The 16,054-nt window shown below is 44.1% G+C and overlaps 1 protein-coding gene across 2 annotated transcripts in view; it reads right to left on the reverse strand.

The window, feature by feature from the left end:
- The window catches only part of RGS17 (regulator of G protein signaling 17), a 333,901-nt gene that overhangs the window by 105,818 nt on the left and 212,029 nt on the right, over positions 1 to 16,054 (reverse strand). The window contains exon 3 of one of the 2 annotated variants that reach the window (XM_078646976.1): positions 4,138 to 4,215. In XM_078646976.1, coding sequence (XP_078503102.1) covers positions 4,138 to 4,215 — 78 coding nt within the window. Of the gene's footprint in view, positions 1 to 4,137; positions 4,228 to 16,054 lie in introns of both variants that reach the window. The other variant, XM_078646975.1, reaches the window with a different exon arrangement.

Below are 16,054 nucleotides of genomic sequence, written 5' to 3' on the forward strand. Positions count from 1 at the left end.
AAGTAGTAAACTTATTCCAAAGTGTACTTTACTCAAAAGTGTGTTACATTTGTAAATCATGCTCCAAGTTTTTATCTGAGTTAGTAAATGTTTATGATGAGTCTAGACCAGAGGTCTTCAATCTGTGGGGCGCGACCCCCTGGGGGGCCGTGGAATCCTGGGAAGAGGGTCGCAGCACGTGGTTTGCCTTAGTGGCATCGGGCTGATTGAGGGTGCTCACTGGCGGAGACCTAATTCACACCGAGGGGTAAAAAACAACAAAGCCTCATTAACAAGTAAAAGGTCTTTTAAAGACCTGTGAAGTACTCGGGTGCGGCTGTGTGTGTGTCCCTGAAGCTGTCTCAGCCGGGGGGGGGCTAGGGGAGGAGGCTGTAGCCCTTTGAGTTCAATGGACATTGCGCGCCTGGAGCTGTGGGTCCCGCCAGTAAAGCACGATGAAAGGTCCTCTCTCTCCCCCCTCCAACACGTCCCATTGGTTCATAAATGTGCCTGAGAGTCTGTTCTTTAAGGATGAGATGTAGTTACAGCCTGTCTGCCCCCCTCAGAAGGAAGGCACAGAGATGCCCTCCCATGAGAGAGGAAGAAGGAAGAAGAGGCAGAGAGATACTGACACCCCCCTCCCCCCCATGAGAGAGGCACAGAAAAGGTGGGTGGGTGGATGGATGGATGAAAGGGTGGATGGATGAAGGATGAATGTATGGATGTAAGGATGAAAGGGTGGATGGATGTAAGGATGAAAGGGTGGATGGATGAAGGATGGATGGATGTGTGAAAAGGTGGGTGGATGAATGATGAGTGGATGGATGTGTGAAAAGTTGGGTGGATGAATGATGAGTGGATGGATGGAAGGGTTAAAGGGTAGATGGATGAAGGATGGATGTATGGATGGATAAAAGGTTGCATGGATGAATGATGGATGGATGAATGGATGTGTGAAAAGGTGGGTGGATGAATGATGGGTGAATGGATGGATGAAAGGGTGGATGAATAAATGATGGATTGATGGATGGAAGGATGAAAGGGTGGATGGGTGTATAGATGGAAGGGTGAAAAGGACGGATGAAGGATGGATGTATGGATGGATAAGGGTTGCATGGATGAATGATGCATGGATGGATGTGTGAAAAGGTGGGGGGAGGAATGATGGGTGGATGGATGGATGAAAGGGTGGGTGGATGAAGTATGGATGTATGGATTAAAGGGTGGATGGATGAAGGATGGATGTATGGATGGAAGGATGAAAGGGTGGATGGATGAAGGATGGATGGATGGAAGGATGAAAGGGTGGATGGATGAAGGATGGATGTATTGATGGATACAAGGTTGCATGGATGAATGATGCATGGATGAATGGATGTGTGAAAAGGTGGGGGGATGAATGATGGGTGGATGGACGGATGAAAGGGTGGGTGGATGAGAGATGGATGGATGTATGGATTAAAGGGTGGATGGATGGAAGGATGAAAGGGTGGATGGATGAAGGATGGATGTATGGATGGATAAAAGGTTGCATGGATGAATGATGCATGGATGGATGTGTGAGAAGGTGGGGGATGGATGTATGGATGGAAGGATGAAAGGGTGGATGGATGAAGGATGGATGTATGGATGGATTAAAGGTTGCATGGATGAATGATGGATGTGTGAACAGGTGGGTGGATGAATGATGGGTGGATGGATGGATGGGTGGATGGATAAAGGATGGATGTATGGATGGAAGGATGAAAGGGTGGATGGATGACGGATGGATGTATGGATGGAAGGATGAAAGGTTTGATGGATGAAGGATGGATGGATTGATGTGTGAAAGCGTGGGTGGATGAATGATGGATTGATGGATGTGATGAGGTCTAACAGGTGCATTTATGGTTATCGATAGTTGTTGATGATGAGGAGTACCAGTTTCTAGAAACTTTTGTCGGAAGGGGGTCCTTACGCCTAAAAAGGTTTTACAAGGGGGTCTCGGCATCAAAAATTTTGAAGACCTCTCGTCTAGGCAGATATTAAAATAAACAAGCACTGTTAAAACCAATATGCCTCCCCATGATCTTATGGCTTTGTCAATGCTTTTCCCCTAAAATGTCTGCTGCACTTGCATGTACACATGGCCCTATTGTCTTTTGTTATTTTTAAAACAAAAGAAAAATCATTCAAAGATGACGATCATATACAAGTGTGAACGAATAGCAGACATATTTCAATAATTTTTCTTTTGCTTTAAGAAAAATCATTAGAGGATGGACTCCATACACAAGCTTAGTGGCCTTCTCCGAATATTTTTTCTGAAAGTAGAAAAAACATTTAAAGATGTCTGCCAAGAATGTGCACACCTATGTAGAAGACATCTTTTTAATTTTTTTATTTCTCAAAAAATGAAAAAATATTCTAAAAATTATAAAATGAGGATTGTGAAAATGAATGGGTGTGATGGTTAAGTGGGATGGCCAATGAGTGAACAAGAGAGAGAGTTGTTTCAAGATAGAACGACAGAAAAACGATGCACTCCCATGGAGAGCAGAGTCACAAGTAAAAAAGTAGTCCATTCAAGTCGACATTGGTAGTATACAATTCTTCCAATCAGAATTCATATAAACGAGCTATGCTCTGGGGCGGGACGCACACAACAAAAGAGAGAAAAGCCATTGAATAGGAGCAAGCAACTGTAATAGAAAGTCACCCAATCAAGAGCACATGACACACACCCCAGTGTCCATTTTGCACTTTATGCAATAGGTGTAGACTTTTCTGTAGTGTGAGTCCTTAAAAGGTAGGTATGAAATGTTGTTTTGATTAACTTACACATCTGGATCAAAACACACATTTGCAGTCAATGTTCAGTGATTAGCCTGTTTACCTATTTGCACTGCTTGGTCATATCAACAAGAATTTTTCAAAAACAAAAATCATCCCTTCTGTACACATTCCATTTAATTAACACCTTTGCTGCGGCGGCTATTCCGCCGCAGCGCTAAGGGGGTGGGGTGGCCGCGCGGTGCTCACACGCTGGTGTCAGATCCGCTCCATCACCAGCCTCGGGTGAGCTGTGCTGATGACGGAGCGGTTCCGTCATGGCCCCGCCCGCTCAATAGAACGCGCCGAACAGGCGCAAAATCAGCGCCGCGCAGGCACGTCGGGCGGGCCATGACGGAACCGCTCCGTCATCAGCACAGCGCCACCGCGGCTGATGACGGAGCGGTTCCGTCATCAGCGTCGAAGTGGTTAAACTGTTTACATGAACAACTCACTTCAATAGTTATGCAACATTGTATTTGATCAAAAACAACAACCCAACTCATTTTATGCTCAGTGCTCAATGGTGAACCGGTCTCTCACAGTGAATACAGAGAAACCTTGACACCTTTAGCCACAAAAACTCTTAATCAAAAAACCTTCACAGGGTTTCACACTCAATAGAAAAGGACAGGATCACTCCTCAGATGGGAGGGCCACTGTAAAAGAAGAGTATTGGGGTCAGGGCAGTGAAGGAGCAGGACTTTGTTTTTATTCCTATTGAGGTGTAACCAACTGTCACTCATCCATAAGTACACACCCTCCAAACTCTCTCTGACTCATTGAGAATCTTTTGAATCCCCATGCAGATGTGACAGGATCAGTAGATCACCAGCATATACTTAACACTGCAGGCAATGGCTATCCTTTAGGTGAGCAAAGGGAGGCACACAGAGGTAATGAACAAGGGAGGGTTTAAAACCAAACTCTGCTGAACTTACAAATATGAAGAATTATCAAGATCAGCTTGTTGATCCCTATCCAAGATAAAATAGAGATTCGAGCCTATCCCAAAATATCTACAGAACAGTGTATCAGACCAAACTTAATGACATGGTGACAGGGTCAAAGAGATTGTAAACACAAACAGGCATTGATAGAGGGTTCGCCTATGTCCTCCAAATCCTATAATCTCTCTTTCACAATAAGGGAAGTGACTTTGTACCTAGCAGCGTTAAATATTAGACTGACGACCTGAAAGCAACTGATTTATGAAATCCTATAACTGTTTAGTAAACCCAGACTTCATAATCTTGCAGAAAAAAAGGTACATTGGAAATAGGTATATACATTTTGTAAAATAATGACTGTACTGAAGCAGCTTTAAAATACAGAGTATTCACTTACCATTCTTCTATAACTTGAACACTTTCCATTTTGGTTGCATGCAGATGTCTTCCAGCATGGTCTCGTCTGTCTTCATTCCTAACAGTGAGGCTGCAATGTAGTACAACACTTTATTTTGTCGAGAGAAGGTCTGTTCACATACAACTGGCCAGAATTCAACAGTACACTAACAGACAGGCCATTCTTCAGTTTGAACAATAACGCAAAACATATACATGACTGAAAGCTGAGGTGCAACTTATTAAAGCAATAATGATCATTAACGTCTAAGTACAGAGTGTAAACCTACCCCTACAAAAAGTGCATTTAAAAAACAAATTTCGAAAAAAAGAGAAATAAGTGAGAATATACAAGAGATAAACCAGAAAACTAGCATTAAACTAAAAACATATATATAAATGCTACGACAGAAAGCACAGAAAATCTAGAGACAGATCACAACAGCTTGTTACATAAAAGCCTCTACATTTTCATGGAGCAAACTAATGACGCACAATTACTGCTTTCTTAGTTAAAAGGAATGGAACAAACATGTTTTCTACAAATGCATAATAATATGATGGAAGTTAGGGCTGGCTTTAACGCTGGTGGCGCCAGGTGCGAAAATCATTTTTGGCACCCCTACACCCATGACCACCTTCTCGGATTCTCTCAATAGCACCAGGCAAAAGTGCCCCTCATCTCTCCAATCATAAGTTATTGCTAAACACAGCGCCCCCCTGAGGTCAGCGTCTCCTCCACAAGTGCCACACTGGTCGCACTGCACTAATGCCAGTCCTGGTGGGTGCTATACACAATAATGCCTAGTTACTCATCGGTAATCTTCATTACTCCAGGTCTTCCTATTCCATTCCTTACACATGAGCAGATCGTCTTCTCCACAGAAACCTATTACCTGGCTGAGGTCAAATTCCTCCCACAATATGGAGTTGCCTACCTAGCATGTATAATGGGGGAAGTACGTTACCAAGACTGTCTGGAAATACCAAAGAAACCCAAGGAAAGAAAACACGAAACAATCAACATAAACAGAAACCAGGGAGGGAGAGACGGGCTCAGGAATGGACTGGAAATACCAGGACTCGTAGTAATGAAGATTACAAGTGAGTAACCATGGGGACCTGCTATCATTTAGAAGGAACCCAAAAGACTCCAGAAGAAGACAGACCTAATGGATATCCTCCGATGCCTGAGAGAAAGAAGGACAAACAATCAGCTAATCATCAAGGTAAGAATACACTTGAATACCTCAAGAATGGAGAATACCCATCAGGGGGCCAAGAGTTTTGTAAAAACCCTTGGCGCAGACAAACGGCTGAAGCACCCAGTACTGGTAGTGCCATGAGCCCTCCGCAAAGCGCCAAAACAGCTGATTCAAAGCATGGATGGGTATGTGCAGGTAGGCATCCATCAGGTTGAGGGAGTATCGACTGCAAAATTACCATTTTGAAGTAATGGTGTGCAGATTCACCCCTTTGAGAGTGAACACTGGGTGGAAGTCTGTGGTGTACTTCTTTGAAACCAGAAAGAGGATGGAATATGACCCATTCCCCTTTCCAGGGTCTGAATCTCGATGACAGCTACCTTCTCCAAGAGAAGCTGAACATCTTCCAGCAAAGCTCCCTACTTTATGGGATTCAGGGGTAGAGAAGTCTCCTTGAACACCCCAAGATGAAGACTCGATCCAGTACCCAGAGGTCACAGTCCGAACCAACCAGACATTGGAAAAACCCTGCCATTGGTGATAAAAGAAGTGAGCCGGCTCTAACTGGTAAGGGCAGAAAGTCACTACTTTGGAGAAGTAGCAGTGGGGTACCAGTGGACGAAGACTGGGACTTGTCACTTCCAGGGGACCCTGGCAAAGACCTCAACCATGAAAGGGCTGGTTAGCACCCCTGGCCTGAGGAAAATCAAAAGTGTGGCGATACCTAAAAGCGTGGCGATACCCAAAAGCCCTACCTCGGGAGAAAGGGAGACACTAGTTTCTGATTCTCTACTGACTGCTTCTCCAACTCCTCAAACATCCATATTTGGTGACAAGCCGCAATGGAAGCTCCTGATGCTGCAGTAGGTGCATACAAGTTATTGAAGGAGATGTCGGACAAGTACAGCCAACAGAGAGGACTCATCCTCACCCTCACTCATCTGAAGAGAAAGAGCCTGGAAATATTTCAAAAGGGACTGAACCATATAATTGGAATAGGCTGTTGCTCTGAAAGAAAAATTGAAGGCAGGGTAAGATCCTTTATCAACACCCTCCACCTTCTTGTCGATGGGGTCGTAAGGAAGGCAGTCATCCGAAAGTACTATGCCCTGGGAAGACAGGTCAGCAATCAGGTTATCCAATTTGACTGACTGTGGGAATTTCTTTGAAACCCCTTCCTAATCGTAACGTTTGCTCAAAAATCAAGGCAATACAAAGGTAGAGTCAGGATCGAGCTGGTGGTACTATGTAAAAAAATCATCCTCCACCTCTTGCACCACAGGAGAAGTAAAACCCAGATTGCCTTTGACAAGGGCAAATAGATCAGAGAACTCAGCCCTCTGCACAAAGCGACCCCTCCATCCTTCCTCCTCATCAGGGTCATCCATGTCTACCAGGGGGGTGGGCCTAGGTATTTTAGCTGGAGGACTGACAGTTTCCCTGGCACTGAATGTTGCCTCCACAGACTCATTAATCACGATGTGCAGAAGAACTTCCATCATTGGAACCCCCGTAGAGCCACATGAGGCAGCTGGCTCCATAACTGCCACAAACATGAAAATGGGCGCTCCCTGCATTGGACCTGTTTCTAAGGAATCAAATTCTTGTGGCCCCTGACCACTTGTGGAAGCCGAGGCATACAGGAAGCACCAGTGAGCCCAAAAGCAGTATAAGTGGGTGGATGCTTCAATAAGGAACAAACATAGCTGAAAGGGAGACCAGCTGCTGTATCTGCGGGGACCGAAACATATGGAAGGACACTCAGCGCTGCAAACCACATCATGAACCAAAGCCCGATGTGCAGGGCGACCAGGTTCCCTGAAAACAGTGACTGCTAGAGCAGATCACGGTAGGCAAAAGAACTACGACATATAAAAGTAAAGAAAATGTACCAGACCTCGCTAGGCAACGTATCTGCAGCCACAGAAAGAAAAGAATAGGCAGTCCTGGTGACATACTTCCCTCTTAATGCATGCTGGCTAGGCAGAGCCATATTGGGGGAAGTATTTGACCTCAGCTAGGTAATAGGTTTCTGTGGAGCAGTTGAGCTGCTCATGTGTAAGGAATGGGAAGGGAAGATGGACGAGGAGGTAATTTCACGTAGCTCTTGTTAGACCTGGCATCCTTGGTGTGGTTTTCCCTGACTTTTTGCCTCTACCTCCTGTGTTTTTTATGTTGTGCTGCATTTCGTTTTGCTGGCTCAGATGCTTTGGGCACTTTGCCACTGCTGATCAGTGTCAAAGTGCAAGTCCTCACTGTGTAAAGTTTGAATATGATTGGTGCTCCCTGATTGGCATATTTGGTTTACTAGTAGGTCCCTAGTAATGTGCACCACTTGTGCCAGGGCTGGTCAACCAAATGCTACGCACGGGCCTGCAGCGCTGAGTGCGCCACACACATGCATAGCCCGGAAAAGATGTCTCAGGCATGCCACCGCAGTGCCTGTACACAGTTTGGTAACTGCAATGTCGACCTGGCAACTGCACCCACTTGCCAGGCCCTACCCTTTCCTTTCCATGCACGTAGGAAACCCCTATGGAAGGCCCACGGTACCCCTCTGGGCAGGGTGCATTGTGTCTGAAAGGTAAGACATGTACTGAGTTGTGTAACAGGTCCTGATAGTGAAATACTGCCAATTTTGTTTGTCACTATTGAAAGGCTATCTTGCTCATAGAACAGAATGGGGAATGCTCTCTAACATTTTACAAGCATATCTTCCCATAGGAGTAAGATAGAAAATTGGAGTCTGGTATCCTTGAACTCAGAATTTAATAACACATCTTTTAGAAAGGATGGTTTTTAAATTCTGTTTTTGAAAAAGCAGTTTTAGAAAGTGGCTATTTTTCTTGTTCAACCTTTCTGTGTGCCTCTGCCTGGTTGTGGATTGACTGTCTGGCTTTGGGAGTGATAGGGGCTGGTGAGGTGTCCTGGCTCCAGGAGTCTGGGTGAGTCAGCACTAGGCTGAATAGGCCGATTTGCATTTGGACCGGTGGGAGGAGTAGCACCTGTACCTGAATAGGGCTGTGCCTGTCCTCCACAAAAGACTGGTGCCACCTCCTGGCGTGTGTCTGGGACTCAGGCCCTCACTGACAAAGGAAGAAGTTGTGCACTGGCAGAGTGCACCAAGAACTGGTTTGGACTGGGCTCAGAGCCCCTTACACAAAGCGAACGAAGACCCTTTGGGGTTTAAATATTAGAGCTGAAACCCCTGAATGTTAGATTACTTTGTGATCAAGAGGAACCTTTGCCAAAGAGGACAGATGAAGAGACTGAAGAGATGTGCTGCCCTTGCTGTGTGTCTGGTGCTGGCCTACAGTTTTCTGTTGCCGCTGAGGAAAGGACAAGGGACTTTGCTGTGTGCTGTGTCCTCCCCCTGCTTGAAAAGGAGTCTCCAAGGGCCTGTGTGAGCTGGCCTCCTGTTGTGGAAACTCAGGAAGATCAAAGTTTCCAAAACTATCTCATCAACGCTGTGTGTGTGTGTCTGCACACAGCTCTACCTGCACTGTGACCTTCGTGAAGCCTGCAGTGATATCCAGAGGCTGTGACTATTCCAAGTACTGTGTATCAGATACCATCGCCGGCCCGAGTCGCAGTGACACTGTGTGCGTGTGTCAGCACGCAGCCCTGCCTGCACTGTGATCCTCATGAACCCTGCCGTGATACCCAGAAGCAGTGGTTATTTAAAAGGCTGCGTGCCTGACACCACCGCCGGCCCGAGTCGATCGACCAAGCTCGCTAACGCCAGAGAGACACCCATACTTTACACATTGACTTTGGGATAAGCCTGTCTGCTCGTGCCAAGCTACCAAGGGGTTGAGCAGGGGTTATCTAAAGTGTGTATCCCCCTTACACTGACTAGAAGTAAGGGTCCCCATTTGGACAAAGGTACCTACCTCTACCAAATAGAGACCCCCAATTCTAACAGCTCTTTTATGAACTAGTTACTTACCTTAGGTAACACTCTTTCTGTTGGATACTGCATCTAACTGCAGATTCCGCACATCACCACTCTCCTGGATGCATCATTGCAATGGCTTGTCATGACTGTGCAGAAGTCCATGGCTGATTTGGGATTGGCCACTGACTGCTCCGCCCTTGGTGGAAGCCATAAGCTGCAGGCATTACAGCACACATGGAGCATTGGCACTGCATAAATTGCTTTGATTTTGGAAAAAAGTTGCTGGGAATTCCTGGGACCAACCATAGGCCCCTTGCTGAAAATATCCCCACTCCTGAACTTTTCAAACTTCCTACCTCAGTTCAGGGAAAGCAAATCTTCACCTGAAAGTGGTGCAGCACCCCCCAGCTTCTTATTTAATTGCTCTTTTTAGGAACACATGAGAAGATCTGGGATGGATGCACCGCACTAGAGGCTCTAAATTTTTGTTTATATTCCTTAATATACTCTTTTGTATAAGCCCTCTATTACCATTAAACCAGTGCACTATGCATAACACATAGGTCCCAGTGCCAGTAGTAATCACATATGTGTTTCACAAAAGGAGAAGGAATGGGGATGATTTGCCTTGGGAATTTAGGATTTTTACGTTTTCCTTTGCCTCAGTCTGTGCCTCTTTATCATGTGAAATGACTTTTAGCCCGATATTAGGCTGAGCGTTTCTTGACCCACCCCTCCCCATTCAAGTTCCTTTGTTCATGGATAAACACATCTTGTTCCTTTAAATATGGACTAAGATTAAACATTTCTACACAATAGAATCCTTCGCATTCCTACTGCAAAATATCTTAGCTCCAGCAAGGAGCTTTGAAGCTGTAACAACTTTAAAACAACATTTGGAAATGCACCAAAAATGCCACACCTTATATTTGTGCAGTAGTTCAAGACTGGGAAATTTTGCCACCACACTTAAAAATTGACACGTAGAAGAGGGGCCGCCAAATGTAAAGTCCAATACATTTCGAGGAAAGCGAAAGAAAGACCATTTAATTATAAGGGATCCTGCTATAATTGGCCTGTTTTTTTTTCACAACCAATAAGAACCTAATTGGAAACAGTGGACATGGTATTACAGGGTGCATATTGGCATCCAATAAAACCACAGAGGGAAGTGTCAGGGTCTGAGGGAAGAGGTGTATCCTGGCCTCTGCTTGCCTCCTCCAGCACCCCGCAGGATAGCACACAATCTGCCTGATTCATCATTCTCCCGTTTTGCGAGCCCCTAATAGCGATTCATAAGGAATCGCTATTAAGGACTTGCAAAACGGGATCCATGTAGGAATTGCTAAATAAATTGCGAATCCTACACATTCCTTATTTGCGATTAGCAAATTGCTAATCGCAAATAAGGAATAACTCCCCTAAAGGCCCATAGGAATGAAAAGGGAGTTATTCCTTATTTGCGATTAGCAATTTGCTAATCGCAAATAAGGATGCGATTTCAAGGGTGCCAGGGGTGTCCAAAGGACACCCTGTAGCACCCCTGAAATGCAACATTACACAGGTGTTGCGCACACACATGTCGAAAGGACATGTGTGTGTGTAACATGCAAAAGAAAAAATGCACTAAAGTGCTTTAATCTATTTTTTCGCTATTTACCCTGAAGGTAGACTTCGTGGTAAATAGCGGCCAAATATAGCGAATTCGCAATTTAAAATTGGTTGATGAATTGCATTTAAGGAATCTCTAATAGAGATTCCTTAAATGCAATTCCTCGCACAATAGCGAATTCTATAATAGCGATTATTGCATTTGGGATGATGAATCCCAAATGCAATAATTGCGCTCGCAAAGGGCCAGATTCTCAGAATCTGGCCCTTTGCGAGCCGATTTTCGGTTCATGAATCTGGCCGAATGCTCCTACACGAGAGGACACAGCTTCCCCACTCCCATCCTGCACCACACAATAACCCTGCCCACACTGCCTCACTCGCACATTTTTAAAACCAAGTCTGAGGGCCACATGTATCAACATCTGTAATAACGATTACCTAATTGCAATTTCCCGTGAATCGCAATTAGGCAATCGCTATTACAAATGTATGAAACTTCAAGAGTTTCATATAGCAATTTGTAAGGGGTCGCGAATTAACCTACCTCACTGATATTATTGACGTAGGTCACTATTTGCGAACCCCTAGGAATCGCTAAAATCACGGGGATGGTGGCCTGCTAGGGTCAGCAGACCACCATGTCCATGATTGCTTTTAAATAAAGCAATCTTTTTTTTTTTAAATGCAGCCCGTTTTCCTTAAAGGAAAACAGGTTGCATTTAGGAAAGAATGAAAAGTTATCTTTTCATTTTTTAAGAGTGGGCAGTTGTCCGTGGGACCACTGTCTGCATTTAAAAAAGGTTTTGCATACATTCACAAAAGCGAAAGGGTCCCTTGGGGAACCCTTCCCATTTGCGAATCGGTTACCACTTGCTAGAAGTAGGTGGTAAAATGCGATTATTTTGTGACAGCATTTCGGTAACAAAACATTCCTACATACCGATGCGATTTGGTATCAGGAAGGGCTGCCCTAAACACACCTCTTCCTAATAAGGAATCACAAATTAGGGTTTGGTACATTGGGAAAGCCTTTTTTCCTGCCGCAAACGGACGGATTCTACGAACGGATTCCACGAATCGGGCCGTTTCTGACCTTAAAAAAGTTACATACATATGGCCCCAAGGGCCATATGTATTAAGAAACCTTTTTGCAATACGCTAATTGTGAATCCTTGCAAGTCGCAATTAGGAAATCGCAAAACAGCATGCATGAAAGTGTGTTGAACACTTTCTTTGATTCCCAGTGGGTCGCTAATGACCTACCTCATGAATGTTAATGAAGTGGTTCGCAATTTGCGACCCATTAGAAATCACAGAAATCACAGGGATGGTGACCTGCTGAGGTCAGCAGACCACCATATCTATGATTGTATTTAAATAAAGCAATCTTTATTTTTAGTAAAGCAGCCTGTTTTCCTGTGGGCTGCTTTACAAAAAGAAAAATGAAAAAACGTTTTCCTTTCATTTTTTTAAGAGCAGGCAGTGGTCCCACGGACCACTGCCTGCTCTTAAAAAAGTTTTTGCATACTTGGGGAACCCGTCCTGTTTCCGAATGGGTTACCACCAACTTGAAGTTGGTGGTAAAATGCAAATGTTTGGCGACTGCATTCATGTTCACAAAACATTCCTACATATCGTTATGGTTCGGTATTTGGAAGGAACACCCTGAATACCGAACCGCAACCCCATTTTGTGATTTGGTAACAGGTTACCAAATTGCAAAATAGGGTTTGATGCATGGGAAAAGCCTTTTTTTGCGTTTGCAAATGAGTCAATTCTGCCAATCGGCGTGTTCACGGATGCAAAATTGCTTGATACATGTGGCCCTTAGGGTATCTATTACTATAGGAACAGACCAATGCCTTAATATTAAGAATTACATTAAGGAAACCGTGCTAGTCTAATTCCGTATTTCTTATTATATTGATATAACTCAATGGTACAGATACACATGTTGAGGTCACTGTACTGTTAAGGCAATTTTTTGTTGTTGACAGAACTAACACTGTAGTGTCACAAGTTTCTTAGGACATTCTGGGTACAGTCTACGTAGTTTTGATATGGCTGGCACACTTGTTGAGCTTTAGAGTATGTATAATGGGACTTTTTCAAGGTTTGTTTTAGAGAATTTGTAATGTGTTTGCGACAAAGGTCATAGAGTGGGTAAAGACGCCAGATGGGCTTTCCCTGTTCAAAATAATTCCTTCGCTAAGTAGAGCCCTGCCGAGCCATTCCATTGTTCTAATAGCATACATCTTCAAAATATGCATTTATATTTTAGAATTATAATGACATATTAAGAAATGCTTCCAGCACACTATTCTGAATGGAAGTAATCATATTAGGGCATTAGCCTGCTCTTGCACTCACAGGTACCCTGGATCCTGTATTTAAAGGACTCCACACACGCTTGTCTAAAGGGTAGACCAAGTGGATCAAGTTTTGTTTATTTGCTGGTATTACGGACGGAGGACACAGACCCATGAAACCCTTACACATAGTATTACAATGCTATGACTGCAACTAGAATGATCCACAGTGAGAGCAGTGAGAATGAGAAAGCTGAGGATACATCTCTGGGAAGGCTCAGAGTACCTAAAACCTCTCTCTCACCCACCAAGCATCTTCAAATCCATGGGCAGCCATCTCAGTGCACTCGTTTGGAACTAATTTCTCATGGCCTGTGACCATTACCAAATGCAAGAGACTGCTGCCCCGGCTCAGTTAGTGTTGGCGCAGAATGCAGTACACAAAGAAAAAGCAAAAACGAGGGAAATAAAAGTATTTCTCTTTGTTGCACTAATAAAATGCCTGCTTTTGCATGGCGTTAGTTTTTGCCGCTTCCTCAGTTTTACAGATCCATATAAATCTAGGGCAGCATCAAAAAGCAATAGGAGTTGCGGTGGAACTCCCACAGCAACATCCATTGCAAGCCCCTTTTACGCGGATGTATGACATTACAACGCATGCTTTTACCACGCATGCCTTTACAACGCATAATGCTTAGGGGTGCTGGATAGTGAATAGTTTAATTTACTATTCCAACTCCAGTCCCCGTGGATAGTAGGGAAGGTGTTGGATAGTAAATTAAATCTATTCCCTATCCTAGAGCGCCCCCCAGCGCTATGCGTTGTAATGACATGCGTTGTAATAGTTGCGTCGTAAAGGCACTGCGTGGTAAAAGTTGCGTTGTAAAGGATGTTTCCCCTTTTACGCAGATACCTGCATGAAAGGGTATCATATTTACAAAGCGGTGTTAAGTCAGAAAAAGTTCCTTAACTGAGTTGCGCCGCTCGCACGCTGATGACGAGCTGAGCTCATCATGTAACGTGCGTTTTTAAAAAACGCCGCGTACAGCGGGAAAAGCAGCCGCGCGCATGCGGTTAAGGTCACTTTGTAAATATGGAGCAGGGCATTGTGCCACTGAATGCCGGTAAAAGTGAAGTTCCAAAGGCACGAATCACTTGTACATATACTCCCCCATTTCTCATTTTCTGCATTGCCATTACTGAATTTCTTGTATGCTTCATTTTTATTAAGACTTAACATTCTCAGATGATTTCGCCTGCCAGTAGTGATTCTGTATTTTACAAGGTATTCTTAAGATTAGTGTACAAAAACTTGACGATGAATTTGTAATAAATCTATGCATATTCTCAACTACTGACTTGTGGGTCCTCATTGTGTAGCCAAATAGGCTCCACTGTAAATTAAACTAGTGGATGATTTTAATTCCCCTTTATTCCTTAGGCACCTAAAAAAGTCAGTTGCAGGGAAATTTGGAAAAGTATCTCAGTGCTTGGGTACCAGTAAAAAAATGTTTTCAAATGTTGCCAGGCCTCGTTATTTTGTTACAACATTCTCGTCATCTCGTCGCTCTGCTAATTTATAAAAGAAAGATGTTCAGGTTTGCCCTCTGGATAGCAGGTATACTTGAACAAAATAGACTATTCTCCACATCAAAGACAAACTCTTACATATCTAGCCTTTGGTGCAATCTTCTCAAAGCTATTTTTTTAATTTAATCTTTTTACAGTCCTTAATTTGTGAAAATATAAGTGCCAGGGCTCTCGTCAGGAGGCCACTGCAGCTTGCATTGCATTGCCCCTGCTATGCTGCCAATGATAGTAACAACACAACTACTAACCACCACAATCCTACAAGTGTGACATTTCGGACTATTTCATGCCCCCAGAGCTATAAGAATGGCTTAGGCGGCAGGTAATTGTCATTTTTAATGTTTATTGAAATATTAATCACCTGTGTGGTCATCTCTAAATTAGCCAGACAGCGCACCGTGTGAAAAGCGATTAAAGCGCCGGTGTTGACAATTATGTGCTGGTGCTGAGCACCGAACCCACTGGCTCAAATTAAGCAGTGCCTTTTTAAATTGCTTTTCTGACCTGAAGCAATTCTTCTGTAAGGGGAGGTGGATCTCTTTCATTGAATTCAAATCATGCTGTTTGAAGGCAGAAAAGTAACCAATGACAATAAATATCAGGGGCCTCATTTATGAGGCTGTGCGTCACTTTTACGCCGCCGGTGCGTCACTTTTTGTGACGCACCAGTGGCGTAAAAAAAGCGCCTTGTTGCGCCATATTTGCAAAGTGACGCATCTAGGTAGATGCGTCACTTTGTAAACCCCTGCGCCACATTATACGTGCGCCAGGTATAATGTATGCAAGAGGGGGCGTATTGACGCAAGGAAGGGTCATGGAAGTGACGCAGTGAAATCTATGAGATTTCACTGCGCCACTTCTAGGACTCAAATGCGTCAAAATCTTACGCCTGCCTCACAGCAGGCGTAAGACTGACGCAGGCCCTTTCACATGGGGCTTTCCCCATGTGAAAGGACACATTGCTGGAGTTGCGTCACTTTTGTGACACACTCCACCAATGCGTCATTTTTGCGCCTACATATACGTCAGAAATACTGATGTATCTGTAACTCCTTGCGACATGATGCGTCATACTGTAAATATGATGCATCATTGGTGTCGCAAGGAGGGCGCAGTGAAAAGTGGCGCATTGCTGTTTTTCACGCAGCGATGCGTCACTTTTCATAAATGAGGCCCCAGGCTTTTTGAAGCCATCTTCGAGTATGGCTCTTTGATGCCTACGTATTTAATCCTTAACTTTATACGTGTCGAGTACTTTCCTGAAGTTTATTCAGGATGTATATATTGCTTCTGTGTCTAATT

The sequence above is a fragment of the Lissotriton helveticus genome, chromosome 6, assembly GCF_964261635.1.
Source record: "Lissotriton helveticus chromosome 6, aLisHel1.1, whole genome shotgun sequence".
NCBI classification, from domain to species: domain Eukaryota; kingdom Metazoa; phylum Chordata; class Amphibia; order Caudata; family Salamandridae; genus Lissotriton; species Lissotriton helveticus.